This window comes from Diabrotica virgifera, chromosome 9, assembly GCF_917563875.1.
Source record: "Diabrotica virgifera virgifera chromosome 9, PGI_DIABVI_V3a".
Classification (NCBI taxonomy): domain Eukaryota; kingdom Metazoa; phylum Arthropoda; class Insecta; order Coleoptera; family Chrysomelidae; genus Diabrotica; species Diabrotica virgifera.
In genome coordinates this window covers 213,892,558-213,908,894 of record NC_065451.1, presented here as the reverse complement: position 1 = coordinate 213,908,894, position 16,337 = coordinate 213,892,558, and the positions used below count along the sequence as shown (strand labels likewise).

Here is a 16,337-nt window from a genome sequence, read left to right as displayed (position 1 = left end):
TATTGCAAAAGAAATGCTCTCTGGGATAAACAATTTGAATAAAATGTAAACAATTGAATAAATCGCTTTGAAATTTTTATCACATATTAAGCACCAAAGAACTCTTATATGACAAAAATTTCAAAGCTGTACACTATTTTTTACAATAGATATTGCGAAATTAATTTTTTTTGCATTTCCGACCTTTTTTCGCAATTATATTAACAATAAATGAGCATATAAAACTTTGTAATACGTCATTTTAAAGCTTTTTCTATAATCTCAAAGATATTTGTACTAAAAACACCATGTTTCACTGTTTTCCATTGATTTGAAAAAAAAAGGGAAAATGCCATTTTTTGACACTTAAATGTTTATAAATAAAAATGGCCGCCAGATCCTACGCAGGAAATAGTTACAATTTGCTCTTATAGGTATTACCTGTCGAAAAAACGCTTCAGTACCCTGGCTGCTCGAGTGTCATGGAAAAAACCTTATTACCCTGAACTAAAAGACGAAACTACTAAACGGCCCTCAGTCTCCGGCGGTCCCAAAACCCTGTACCCTTGTACCTCCTCCTCCAAACACCATTTTCACAAGATGCCACCGAATATTCCTCTTAGGATATCCACCAGGATGCCACTGAATATTCCCAGAAATCAGAAATAATGCCAGAAATAACACCATAAGAAGTCAAAATGACACTTAGTGAAGAAAAGAGTACCATTTCACCATGACAACGCACCAGCTAACACTTCCGCCGTCGCCATGGCCAAATTGGTTGAATCAGGCTACGAATTGCTGTCCTATCCACCACATTCTACTGGTTTGGCCCTATACGACTTATAAACATAGTTTATACGCTTTTTGTTTACAAACTTGAAAAGTCACTCGCCTCTGCAGACTTCGAGAAAACATATTTTTCAAACGTTTAAAGAAGTTGGAACATCGCTGGGTCAAGTGAATCGAACTAAAAGGAGACTATGTTTAAAAATAAATCACCGGTTTTCCAGAATCTTCGTTATTCTTTTGTAGACAAGTACTGATCGGACATACCTAGTAAAGGACCAGGCAACACTCCTTATGGAAAAATGGTCCCGGTCAAATTTGATGAAAGTTTGGTCAATGATACTTCTTGATGTGTAGATTAAAAAAGCCCATGGCACCTGGGTCTGAATAACTAGTATTCTCGAGTTACAGCCTTCTGAAATTATTGGATTCGGGTGCTCGGTTTACGTTAAGTGCACTAATTTACGGTCAAGTGAACGAAACTATTTATTATTAGAAGAAGAGAAACTCATGTTCTTCATACATACTTCCGTGTTGTATATGAATTTGTGGTCAAAAATAGTTAGATCGTATTTTAGTCTTCAGAAAACCTCCGAAAAGTCTTCAGAAAACTAAGGAAGTGCGGTATAAAATTTGCTGCTAGATCGATATAAGCATTATCATGTTTTCATGAATGCTTCTCAGTTATGCAATACCAGCAAAACTGCAGTTCGGCTTTATCTTTAGAAAACTACTGAACAGTGGCGGATCTAGGGGGGGATATGGGTAATTCCACCGGTAACATGTTCCAGAATTAATGAAATAACTTTATTTAACGAAAATGAACGAGATGGAGCCATCACAACACATTTATAACCAAAGAGCGGATAGTGTGACGAAAAGACGTAAGCCCAGAGCACGGGCGCCCATATAAACATTTTTAGGGGGGTGACAAACGTGAAGATGTTGCACATTATATTTTGTGTACTTTGAATAACCATATATAATTCAAAGCACCCGAAAAGCCAGGGGGTCACGGTCCCCCCTGCCCATGGGTATGGGCGCCCATGGCCCAGAGTACGATTTAAGGACCAGAGAAGATGAGTTACGGGTGTTAAGAGTACGAAATTGGAAAACCAAGGCGGAGGATAGAATGGAATGGAAGCTTATTCTCGAACAGACCGAGGTCCACCAGGGGTTCTACAGCCAATGATAATGAGCTTTTTAATACAAAATATTATGGAGAATAATTTTGTACGGTTATTTTTATAACAACTATAGTATTCATAATTAGGTATAATCATATAGAAGAAATGGTCAATGGAGAAGGCTTCATAATCATGATTTTGCTAACTTTCCTGTTTTCGACTTAGACTACCTAAAAGACCTTACGATTGGCATATATCAAATTAAACTGGCACCATCTTACATACAAGATAAAATAATAAGAGAAAATGACGAAGAGTTTCAAATTGATGAGAATATGGATGAACCGGGATTCATAAGAGTTCGAATATTTTCAAGGTTTTCTTCAAGCTACAAAACACCAAGTATTCATTTCCTATACGGTTGATGAAGATAATGATGAAGACGAGCCTGTAGAAGAACCGATTAACGGGTACTACTGTACCTGTCAATCTGGTGCGAGAACTGTAGGTACTTGTGCTCATATCACCAGTGTGTTATGGTTTTTAGGCTTCGCAAGACATCAACCCAATGTTAAGTATCCTGATGGGTTGTTAGTTAACACGACATATGATGCATCTAACCGAAATCAGCAAAATGTTAACATACGAATAGTCGAAGATGATTTAAACCCGATTTTCCATAGACAATTGTAATTAATATTTAGCATTTACAAACTACCATTTACTTTATTTTTTTTTGTATTGAAATCAAGTTCATGTTCTCTACCTGTCTTATATCTGATATGCGGCACAAGTTTCATGTCAACTAATGTATTTTTTTATGTTTCAACAATTTTTTCTTTAATTATTCTGGAACATGTTACGAGTGGAATTACCGCCATCCCCCCTAGATCCTCCACTGTTTAGTAGTTTTCTAAAGATAAGGCGGAACTGTAGTTTTGCTGGTATTTCATAATTGAGAAGCATTTATGAAAACATGATAATGCTTATTTCGATCTAGAAGCACGTTTTATACCGCACTTCTTTAGTTTTCTGAAGACTTTTCGGAGGTTTTCTGAAGACTAAAATACGATCCAGCTATTTTTGACCACGAATTCATATACAACACGCAAGTATGTATAAAGAACATGAGTTTCTCTTCTTCTAATAATAAATATTTTCGTTCAGTTGACCGTAAATTAGTGCACTTAACGTAAACCGAGCACTCGAATCCAATAATTTCAGAAGGCTGTAACTCGAGAATAGTAGTTATTCATACCCAGGTGCCCTGGACTTTTTTAATCTACACATAAAGAAGTATCATTGACCAAACTTTCATCAAATTTGACCGGGACCACTTTTCCATAAGGAGTGCGGTCCTTTCACGGTCAAAAAACGTAATGAAAATTATAGTTTTTTGTATAAAATTGAGAGTTCAATTACAACGACTTACCAATCAGTCCTTTCCTTACTTCTTCAGCCGCTCTATCTATTAAAACAAATAAGGACCAAATAACACAGACAGCCGCTACGAAGTGGAAGAGAATGGCACACAGAAGTCTTCGTCTCTCGACGCTTGTCATTTCTAATATTCGCCACTGCAACAAAAGAGAAAAATTGAATATCTTTTATAATTTTGCACCATTCAGTTATTAAGAAAATGATATCTAAAAACTGTGTTAACCCTTTCGCTGCGTATGGCACGGATACGTGTCAGGACGAGTCTTCAGACAGTGCGTATGACACGGATCCGTGACACATGCACATTATCACTTTCATTGCCAGTACGAACTGAGCTTCTGGGCATGTCTTATTTGAAAAGTTAGAAAGGCGTAAAAATTTTTGTGTTGCTTTTCTATTCTTTGATGTCATTCTGTTAATTGTGTCTTTAAGGGGGGGTATGGTTTGAAATCAACATATCAAGTACATTTTTGTGAATTTTTTTCGAAGCTATGGTACAATTATTTTATTTTTAAATTAAATAAACATATTAAGTACAATTCAAGGAATATTTAGAAAAAAATTTAATCCAAAATATTGAAAAGTAAGCCATTGGTGACAAATTTTGACAGGCAGTTCACAAAAAAATGGATTTTGGGGTGGACATCAGAACTCGTCACTAGATCATACGAAACAAAAAATTCAAAAAGATTTAATTAGCTTATGAGTTTCACGAGGTCACAACGTCGAGTTTTTTTTATTTTTAATGATTTTTGAATTTTTGGTATCACTCAGAAATCAAAAAAATGAAATTTTTAGTAAAAATTTTGTGAAAATCAACAGATTTATTATTGTTGAACAAAAAATAAGCAAAAAAAGAAAAATATCTCGACGTTGTTACCTCACGAAATGTCTCAAGAAAATCTGTGCAAAATATCAGGTAGATCGGCAGAGTAGTTTTTCAGTTACAATGTCCACCGCATTTGAAAAAGCAGTTTTGAGAAAAATGAGTTTAAAGTTTTGACAACTGCATCTTCATCTTCTTATTTGTCTGCCAAATCGTAAAGTGGTGCACATTGGAATATGTTTTTTGAATCGAGGAGTAATCTACAAAAGAGAAGGCGAACAGTTGTTTAACGTTTCTCACTACGCTCAAGCGTGCTGGCGCGAAGTCGCGGCAAAGCGAGTCGAAGGTAGGGATATTCAACACGCTGTATCTCTGGTAATTTTACTCCGATTATTTTGAAATTTTCAGAGAGTATTCTTGAAAGTATGCACTTTTATTAGAAATAATAAAAAAAATTAAATATTTCAAACCATACCCCCCCCCCTTAAAATGACTTTAAAATACTTAAAACGTCCTACTGATTGCACCATCAAGCGGCGCAGTCACTAGGATTAGAGAGTCTTCTGAAGATCATTGTCGTTTTCACACGTTTACCAGCTACCGAACCAAGATTCAGGGAAGACTACAGCTGTTTAATCCAGGGATTCCATAGAAGTTGGGGCAGAAACATATTTGTGAAGAAAGCAACAAAGAAACTTAAAGAAGAAAATAAACCCGTACCAAAAAGGAATGCTTCATCCTTTACCTATGTGCTTTAGCAGCAGCACAACAAGTTCAAATCCAAAACCTGATACAGGAATCCTCCCAGATAAATTTAGACAAGCGAGAATACAGACCAGCACTCACGACTTTGTCCACTATTTCCATCTAGACCTCATCGCAGAAGAAATTAAATCCATGGAATCTCAGTACAATACCATCAACAAAGCAATAGAAAATAGACTCAGTCAACCATATTTTGATAGCAACCTAATTTTTGATTGGAATTTTGCTATTTTTGGCAATTTTCACTCGTAATGTCGATAGTTTTTATTATAATAATATAATATGTTATGAGTATTTTAAAGATATGAAAATTGGTGTGGAGAAAGAGGACAAAAATAAAAAGGTGATGGTTCGAAAATTATGATCCTACTGTTTATATCTTTGCCGTAAATGCCGGTCAACTTTGACCGGTTGTATCTCAGGAACCACTCATCACAATTCAACGTTTTTTCTTTTAAAAGAAGCGACCTGCCGCTTTTTTTCCAATACCGTTTTCATGATTTAATTTAATTTAATATTCCCTGAGATATTCTATTTGTTTATAAGCCAAAAAATTGTTTATAATTTAAAAATATTCCTAAGGCCGCTTAAATAGTCCAATTTCAATTCTGTAAAGTACATTAGATAGGTACAGTGTCTTTTTATACAAAAATCATAGTTATTCTTATACAGGGTGTCCCGAAAAGAATGGTCATAAATTATACCACAGATTCTGTGGCAAAAAATAGGTTGATTGAACCTCACTTACCTATATACAATAATGCACACAAAAAAAGTTCCAGCCCTTTGAAGTTACAAAACGAAAATCGATTTTTTTTCATATATCGAGAACTCTTAGAGATTTTTTATTGAAAATGGACACGTGGCATTCTCATGGCAACAGCATCTTAAAAAAAAATTAAAGTGAAATTTGTGCACCCCATAAAAATTTTATGGGGGTTTTGTTCACTTAAACCCCCCCAAACTTTTGTGTACGTTCCAATTAAATTATTGTGGCACCATTAGTTAAATACACTGCTTTTAAAACTTTTTTGCCTCTTAGTACTTTTTCGATAAGCCAGTTTTTATCGAGATATTTTGAATATTTGTCGAATTCACCACATATTTGTATATGGTTAAGTACGATTATAGAGACCTGTTAATAATCTGAAAATTTATTTGTAATTTACATTTTCAGGTATATTTTAAAAAAGAAGCCACATCTCCATAAAAGGTGACTTATCAAAAAAAGACTAACGAGGCATGAGGCAAAAAAGCTTTATAAACACTGTGTTTAACTAATGGTTTTACCACAATAATAGTTTAATTGGAACGTACACAAACATTTGGGGGGTTTAAAGGAACAAAACCCCCATAAAATTTTTATGTCAATATATTAAAAAATTAGCTGCATCTCGATAAAAACTGGCTTATCGAAAATATACTGAGGGGCAAAAAAGTTTTAAAAACGTTGTGTTTAACTGACGGTACTACAATAATAAATTACTTGGAACGTACACAAAAGTTTAGGGGGGTTTAAGGGAACAAAATCCCCATAGAATTTTTATGGGGTGGACAAATTTCACTATAATTGTTTTAAGATGTTCCTGTCATAAGAATGATATGTGTCCATTTTCAATAAAAATCTCTAATAGTTTTCGATATATTGGAAAAAATCGATTTTTATTTTGTAACTTCAAAGGGCTGTAACTTTTTTATGAACACATTTGTACTAAGGTAAGTTAGGTTCAATCGAACTATTTTTGACCCCAGAATGTGTGGTATAATTTATGACCAATCTTTTCGGGCCACCCTGTATAATTATTGTGGTTATTATAGCGACCGTAAATTTTTATTTAACAATTCAATTGATGCTAAACTGTTCATTCAATTTCCATCGGCTTCTGGAATAATTATAATCTATACGAAAAGAGCTTTTATATTACCAAGTTATTTAATTATTGATAAACAATTACTTATTTAAAATTTTAGTTCAAAATTAAAGATTTTGTTGGAAAAACCCGCATTTTCCGGGGAAAATTTTCGTCGAAGTAAATCGGCAAAAACACGTCTCTATGCAGAATTTAATTACAGTGAGTTTTTATTCGGGTGTTTTTGGTGTAAAGTTAAAATCTTTGGAGTTATAGAGCAAAAATTGAAAAAAACATGATTTTCGGGCGCCATTTTGTTTATAAAAAAAGTAGCACACTATCTGCGGACTTTGCATACCTATATTATTAATATGGAGGATCTTATAATTCGATTCCAGCAATAAAATTGCTGGTAAATAACTTTCCCTTGGATTTTGCTAATTAGCACAGAGTAATAGCCGTTTTCTCAAAAGCTACAAAAGTATTACCGCCAGGGCGTGAACTACGAACAAATAATGAAGTTTTCACCAATTTCAAGAAAACAATTACTTACAGAAAAATTACTAGCATTACGAAAAGTCAAGATTACTATTCTTCCAAAGAAACACCTAATATTCAAACACAAGAAGAACAAAGATTCCAGTCTATTCTCCCAACAACAACTGACCACATCACAGATCATATATGAGCATCACAGATATACATATATCGTGGTCGTAACCCTTTTTATTTTTGGTTTTCTCAAGCTACGAAAAATCAAAAAAGAAAAAGATGTTTAACCACAGAAGAAGATATCCCTGACAGAAGTCAAAAATCCTCAGAAACAGTACACAAAGTTTTGTCCATCCCCGACAAAACTTCCTCAGCAGCAGTATTAATCATAGTCCAATAATCCATCCGATCAGCAGATTCAACACACATCAAAGACAGGCCGTCACCACAAAGTGACAACCCGTAACTTTTTTCTATACCAGGGTCCAATAGTTAAAAATGTCGACAAAGTGTTTAAAGAAATATTCAAAAAGAAAAGTAAGAACTACTACTACTATCGATTTACAGCGTTCTTCGACGCGTTCCGACTCGTAATCACCATTATTCTCTGTTTAGCCATAGACCTGGAGGGATTTCTCCTTCCTCTAGTTCTTTTTCAATTCCCTCCATCCAGCTTCTTGCCGGCCTTCCTCTTTTCCTTCTTTTCCCCTTTTTCTAAAAGGAAAGAAAAGGAATAAAAAAAATAAAACGAAGGTATTGTGTTACTCTTCTTCTTTCTCAATTTATTTTCATAGTTGTTACTTATTTTAATAAAAATTGAAAGCAATCAATGAGCTCATATTGCATCAAAATCGGTGACATAAAAAATATGATCTTGACGTCGCAAAATATTTACGCAAGCACGGAAGAAACTTCATTTAAAATTTAAATGGATGTATAAATAACACTGGGCGTCCCTTCACCTTTTAAATCAAGGTTAATGTTAACAAAATAGAATAAATAATATCAACCTTATATAGATACTACAACGAAGAGACAAATTATTACCATTAGGTGTTAAAAAATGCAATGCACGCATCAAAATAAAAACTAATAAAAACAACGATAAGGATAGAATGACAAGGCTCTTTTCTGATAGAAGATTAATGTTGATAATTGTCGAGTGTTGATAATTATGACGTGTTAATGTAAACAAAATGCAAATGAAAAGAGGATGCACGTCATAGTTCCATTGTTATCTTATTTCTTACTTTGGCGCCAACACCAACATTAGTCAGATGCAAAACTACTCTATAAATAGTCCAATTGTCTTTCAGATTACATACTATGAATTCCACAATACTGAATCATTCATTTTCACTCTGATTCACTGCCTTTTACAACATTTTAGAACACTTATATTCAAAATGGTTATACATTCTTACTGGACTCTACGACAGATATGTTTGATTTCATGAAATCATCCAGGTAGCTGAAACATCCCATGTTAGCCTAATGGCATCCAAAGCATCAGAAAGTTCGTATGAATGAACATGTGATATCCATAGGTCCAGCAAACAACCTGCGGTAGTCCTTCAATGCTAGGTCGTTTAGCTAGACCCTCCTTAGGTCGTTTAAAGACCTGAAACATGTAAGAATAGTCTTGACATAATCCAGTGTCCTCCAGAAATTCCTGAAATATCCCAGACTGACCTAAAGTCATAGTCGATCACACCATCTACTGACCTCAGAGTCGGTCAGAGTCCTATGAAACATTTTACAACAATTTTAAAACATTTCACACCCCTGAATCCAGGGCCCCCGTAACCGGGCGTGCAACGCGTGCGGCGCACACTGGCGTAACCCCACAGGGGCGCCAAACCGAAGGTTTGGTAAATAAGAAATATTTTTTTTAAATGAGATAATAATTTTTTATATACAATTTTAATTATTTCATGAACAGCTAAGAAATCTCAAAAATCAAATATTGTGTTATTACTGAAAAAATAATTATTCCCGTCCCGAAATGTTGAACTTACTCCGTCAAAAATATATTACACTTTGTTGTTCCTTCCTAATTTTTTTCTTTGAAGTATATTAAATTACGCTTGGCATACCATCCAATCGATTTTATGTTGTAAACTAAAGCCACACTCAAAATAGTGAAATAAACAACAAATCACACTCCTTGACCAGCAGAAACATAAATTAACACCTATAAAACGTAACTTAGTAGTTTTACTCCAACAAAAACACAACTTGCTGGATCAGTGGATCAAGCAGTTTCACTCGTACAAAGTGAATCTTACCCGAATTTATGATAATTTCCCTTAAGTGAACAAATACTCTATGAATTATGATTATGTATTTGACTTGCATATCTTTTCCCTTCTCGTCTATGCGTTCATTAGGCACAAACAGTATTTACTGGTGAACGGGTGGTTTCCTGCAGTGAAAGGTTTAAAATTTTATTTCATATTGGTGTTAATAATTACCTACGACTATTATTGCAATATCCGTTGGGTTTGTTCTGCCCTGATTTTAAACTTTTGTTTTCGTGTAAAAAATATTGGACAATCTTTTTTGTGCTTCATTAATGTTGCAAAAAATTTAAGGGGAAAGACGCAAAATGTCGCCTGTCAAAATTTTCAATGTGTTTTAAATGTACATATTAATTTTTTTGTAAAATGTACATAAGTATTTTTAAAACATTTAAACGCAGAATGAAAGATAACGTTATTGTCGAAGGGCGACAGTCCCTTAAAATAAATACAAAGTTTCTTTTGAATCATATATTTGAAATTAAAAATCAGACTAAATTTACTCTTTTTTTCACCCCTGTAACTTATTAAAATTAAATATTTTAGAAGTTTTCAGGGACTTTCGGCCTCAGTAATAATGTAGTCTTTCATTCCGGGGTTATTTTTCAAAAATATTTATTAGTTTTATACAATATGTAGTAGATTTAAAGGGCACTAAAATATGTCCCGCACGCGGGCGCCAATCAGCCTTGCGGGGGCCCTGCTTGAATCATTCAACTTTGACTCTGCTACGCTTCCTTTTACAACATGTCAGAACAGTTACATTCAAAATGGTTAGAAACTCTTACAGGGCTTCTTGAAATATTCTATTATCCACTCGGGTGCAAAAAAATCGATCCACTGAAAATTTGGTCATTTTTGATGTCTCGAATTTCCTAAACCTGTTGTCCGATTTAAGTGATTTTTTACCATGTTATAGCCTGATTCATTAACAATATCGCTGTAATAATATTGTTGCTAGACAGGTAAACTGTCATTGTATACCGGGGAATCAAACTGTGTTTTTTTCTCAAAGTTCGCATCACCCTGTGGACTATTCTAGCGTTTATAAAATACTGAAATTAAAAATCAACTGTAGCCTCAGGTTTTCTTAACATTCTGTTTTTAGATTCATTCGCTTATGTTGGATAATAAAAAAGTTAGGTACTTTAACAACTAGCCATGTTCTTCATCAGTACAGGGTGTTTCTAAATAAGTACGACAAACTTTAAGGGGTAATTTTACATGAGAAAATAATGACAGTTTGCTTTATAATCATATGTCCACAAACGCTTCGTTTTTGAGATACGGGATGTTCAATTTTTTTTTTACAAACTGACGATTTATTTATTGCTTTAAAACCAGTTAAGATATGTAAATCAAATTTGGTGGGTTTTAACTGTTTTAAGACGTAGTTATGCACATTTTTTGACATACAATTAAGAATTTTATATTCACCATTGGCGTGCATACGGGTAATATGATCGGTCATAATACTACCTCTTCTCCATACACGGACTGACTACGGACTACTTCAATGGGATTGGCAAAAATTGAACTTTATATAGTTTAACCTTCAATTTTGCACCTTTCGTCTTAAATTATAATTAATTACAGTAGATTGGTGCGAAAACTATTATAGAAAATCATCCTCAATCGCTAAGAAATTGATTTAAATTTTTTTCTGCACTTGTAAACGCAAAAGCATTAAACCATATCTTTTACAGTTACATTGACCAACATTTTGTGATCTACAAAGTCATCTTTTATATAAATTGAAAGATTATGTAACGCAGAGGTCATTTTAATGGAAAATGGATAACTCTTACAGCTAAATGATTCGCCACTTACTGAATATACTAATATACTCTATACAATTAAAAAAGATGTGTATTATGACAACTATCTAAACGCATTAATGTTACTACAAAATTGATTGATATTGAACTGACGAGGTCACGAAATACGCCATCCTCGTAGACGTTTTAATTTATAAAAAAAAATTGTACAAGGTCCACATTAAGGTACTACAAAGTAAAATAATAGGTTTGTTTAAAACATAGAGATTTGTCGTTGAACCCGTGAGATACAGAGAAATATAATCGCCAAAATGTAATGTTTTAGGTGACCTGTAATATTCTGGAAGACCTACATATGACCTACCTGCATATAAACCGCAAACCGGTTGAATCGAAGAGGGTGAGCGCTGAGCGGCGAGTACCAACTAGAGATGCATCAAGTCAAACTAGTTTGATTGTACTCAACAAACTTGACTTGAAAATCAAACTTTTTGTATAAAAAAGTTTGACTTGACTTGATTTCGATATCTTTAGGTTTGACTTGAATTCAAACATCTTCAAACATTTGAATATTACGCAACGTATTTATTTTCAATTTTAAATGAGACCGCCTACGCCTTTATTTGTTCAGTGGCGGATCAACAGGGGGTGGGGGAGGGGCAGGGGAAATTCCCCCCCCCCCACAAGTTCCAAAAATTTTTTGAAAAATTTCAATAAACATAGAAATGTATTGGCTGATACGATATTTAAACCGCAGACAGACAAATAAAACCCAATAAACGCGCCAGTTAGGATAATAATTATTAAGAAAGTTTAATGCATATTTTTTATACATTAATTTTTTTAAAATTTAAACCCAACATTTGTAGCCTGTATCCGAAAAAAATTTAAATTGTAGATATAAAACCATATAGACCTGAATCCCGAAAAAAAAAGTTGATTAATAGCAAACTGAAAAGTTAATAGCTTAACGGTGTCTAGTCAGACAAACTTTGATGTATGGGAACACTGGAACAGAAGAAGTTTTAATTGTGGAAAAGTTTAAAAATTGGGAACGTCAGACTACGTAAAAGTTCCATGTATTTTGCCGGACAGAACTTCCAATTGATTTGTTACCATTTCATTAAACTCTTATGCAAAAATCAGACTGGTGTTTATCACCAACTGGACATTTTAATGATTGGAACACGAAGAACATGTCAAATGACAGGAATCATGTTGGTTAGTAATAGCAGTCTGATTTTTGCATGAGAGTTTAATGAAAGGGTAACAAATCAATTGGATGTTCTGACCGACAAAATACATGGGACGTTTTCGTAATCTGACGTTCCAAATTTTTAAACCGTTCCACAATTAAAACTTCCCCTGTTCCAGTGTTCCCGTACATCAATCAAAATTTGTCCGACTAGACACCGTTAAGCTATTAACAAATTTTCAGCTTGCTATTAATCAACTTTTTTTGGTACGCGGGATCCAGGTCTAATACCCTATGGTTAGTTTTGAATTTTAAAGAAATACCAACGAATATACAACAATACTAACTTTTGTATTGTGGTACATATTTTTCGAGTGAACTAGCAGCTTGGTACCAGATGTTTTTCGAACTGGCCCTAAGATAAATAAATGCCTTTTTTAATAAAAGAAAGTCATAAAAATTCCGAATCATTTTATTTTGAGCTGTCCATTGAAAAACCAAATAGTGTTATTTTATTGTAACCCTTAAGGACATAGGTGTAACATGTCGCTTATCAAAATGTGCAATGTGTTTTAAATGTATTAATTTTTTTCAAATCCTGAGAAAACTAATAAGAATTTAAAAAAAATAAACGCAGCATGAAAGATTACATTATTTCTGAGGGACGAACATCCCTGAAAACTTCTATAATGTTTATTTTAATAAGTTACAGGGGTGAACATAAAAAGGAAAATTTAGTGTTATTATTAATTGCAAATATTTCATTCAAGAGAAACTTTTTATTTATTATAAGAGACTTTTCATTCGGCCCTCGGTAATAAAGTAATCTTTCATTCTGCGTTTAAATTTTTCAAAAAGACTTATTAGTTTTCTTAGGATTCGAAAAAAATAAATATCTACATTTAAAAGTTTTAAATTAAAACACATTGAAAATTTTGACTTTTATGTGGCACTCATTGTATTATTAATTTTCTTATCTTAATTGGCAACTAACATGTCTATCTCGACAAAAAAGTATATCTACTAAATAAATTATTTTTGAAGTTATACTTCTTTACGCGCGATATGAGGGTGAATTTTAATAGGATTAAAACCATTGATCCCGGCGCAGTCGCATTACAACTTTGTTCTGATTGGATGTTCAAATGACATGACAAAAATTATCCAATATGGCAGCTGTGGCACAGCTGTGGGACTGTGGTTTGGTTATGTATGGTTGTTGCGTTTTAAAATTTGTAGGAAGAGAAACAACAAACAAAAAGTTAGTTAATGGTTATACTGCCTTTTTAAATAGTTTTCATATTATATTTTTGGACTTATTTACATAGAAGAGATGATTGTTGCATGCCAATGTGAAAGCCCATCAAACTGTGACTAGTATGAGTGCCGCAAAATTACTAATAAAAAACCTATTAGCTCGAAGGCGTAGAGAATTGTGGATAACAACAATCAACCGGGACGATCTACGATCTCGCTTATTCAAAGCTAAAGAATCTTACACTGGTAAGTGTTTTAAAAATAGTTGATCAAATTTTGTTATGATATTTGAACATAGCCACTTTGCACTGCGAAATTTATTAGTCGTTATAAGGGCTCTGATTGGGTGTTGAAATGATCTGTCAATAATAAATAATTGTTCAATATGAAGGTAAACAAATGTATAATATATTAGTTTTATTGTTGTGAGGACAGAAACAAAAGTTTATAATTGTAGTGATTTTTAAATAGTTTTTAAAGCAACAGGTACGTAATAATTGTAAATGTATCATAGGTATCTACCTATTTGAACCTACCAAAATACATAGTATGTAATACTTTTATTTACATAATTTGATTACCATCAAAATTTCTATCAATATTCACCTAATATATTGTTTTCTTACTCTATGTTTTGTTGTATTTTTTCAATTCTAAATCATTTCAATTAAAAATCAAAATAATTTGATTTACATAATTCAAAAATGTCAAAAGTTTAATCCGTTTAGTTAGTCGATCTTCGCACATAATGACACACTGTCTCCTTGGCGAAGCGTTTAATGCGAGTGAACCCCAATACAACGCCAATACCAGCCGCGCTGGTAAGTTGGTTCGAATCCCAATAGAAACTTTTATTTTTGAAGTTATACTTCTTTACCGGCGATAGAGAGTAAATTTTTATATGGGAAAACCTAGCGACCGGGCGCATGCGCATTATAACTTTGTTCTGATTGGATGTTCAAATGACATGTCAAAAATTATTCAATATGGTGGCTGTGGCACAGCTGTAGTTAGATTATTTATGGTTGTTGCGTTTTAAAATTTGTGTGAAAAGAAACAACAAACAAAAGTTAGTTAATAGTTATACTGCCTTTTTAAATAGTTTTCATATACCTATATTTTTGGACTTTTGGACTATTTTGGACAAGGAAAACTCATTCTAATTTGGTAAGTACCTAGTTTTTATTATAATCATATTGTAATTATACATTTGGATTAGGTTGAAATACATACATTTATTTTCTCAAGAATGCGGATTTTAGAGAGAAATCCCAAATTAGGTTCGATTTTTATTTTTAAATTATGATTTTTTGGCGTAGATTTATTTATCTAGTAGGTATGTAATGCTTTGATTTACATACTTAATTTGATTACCAACAAAAGTTCTACCAATCTTCATCTAATATATTGTTTTCTTACTGTTTTGTTATATTTTTATATTTTCTTCCACAAAATTTAAACTACATAATTTTCAAAACAATTGTCAAACAGTAAAACGTTCAGTTACCGTATTTTTCCACATGATAAATAATGTGCGATTGGACGAGTGAGTCTACGCTTCGATTACGAGTCAAAGCGGCACGAAATTCAAGGGTTCAATTCTCGATGCAAGTTTTATTTTTTTATGCATATTATGATTGTAAGTATATTTGTTATATAATTTTTTTTTAGCAAATGCGTATTTAAAATTTTTGCCAACAATTATTATCGTCCAGAAATCATTTTTTCTTTGTGGCATTTTTCAATGTGTTTGTGTGCGTTTTATTCTTTTATTTTTTTAAATTTTTGGTATAGTCTTAAAAATCACATAATATGTAGTAGAAGTATAACTTCTTACGTGCGTACAAAGTACACACACATTCTTTTTTTTATTTTTTTTTTATACATTTTATGATTGTAAGTATATTTATTATATAATTTTATTTTCAGAAAATACGTATTTAGTTAAAAAAATTTCCGACAATTAATGTTCAGAAATCATTTGTGGCATTTTTAATGTGTTTGTGTGTGTTTTATTCTTTTATTATTTTAATTTTTGGCACTGTTTTAATAAAAATGTTTGAGAAGTAGTATGTATAAATTAGTTTTATATTTAAATAAAATATAAATAAAAAGTATATTAATTTCGTTTATAATCATATAATCATATAATAGAAGTATAACTTCTTACGTGCGTACAAAGTACACACACATTCTTTTCAAACTCTTTCAAACTAGTTTGACAAACAGTTTGAATTTTCAAACCTGTACGATTGACCAGTTTGACTTGACTTGAAATATTTTTCAGAAGGATTGACTTGAGTTTGACTTGAAATTAAGTCAAACTCAAGTCAAGTTCAAACATTCAAGTCAAATTTGTGCAACTCTAGTACCAACGTATCCACTATGTGGAGCTGCTACACAGAGCACGGAGCACCCGCGGATGGGTACGTACTTTCAGAAAACTCTAGAGTCTACAGAACTTCAGTGAAATTCCTAATGTTTTAAACTCACGGAGTGCCTCAAGATTATTTAGAAGACTTCAGAATACTCTCGAATG

The 16,337-nt window shown here is 32.9% G+C and overlaps 1 protein-coding gene across 1 annotated transcript in view; it reads right to left on the bottom strand.

Annotated features, from left to right (window-relative positions):
• LOC114337360 (E3 ubiquitin-protein ligase MARCHF8) overlaps positions 1-16,337 on the bottom strand; it is an 88,565-nt gene that overhangs the window by 33,026 nt on the left and 39,202 nt on the right. The window contains exon 2 of the mRNA XM_050662323.1: positions 3,328-3,472. Within this exon, the coding sequence (XP_050518280.1) occupies positions 3,328-3,472 (145 nt within the window). The remainder of the gene's footprint in view (positions 1-3,327; positions 3,473-16,337) is intronic.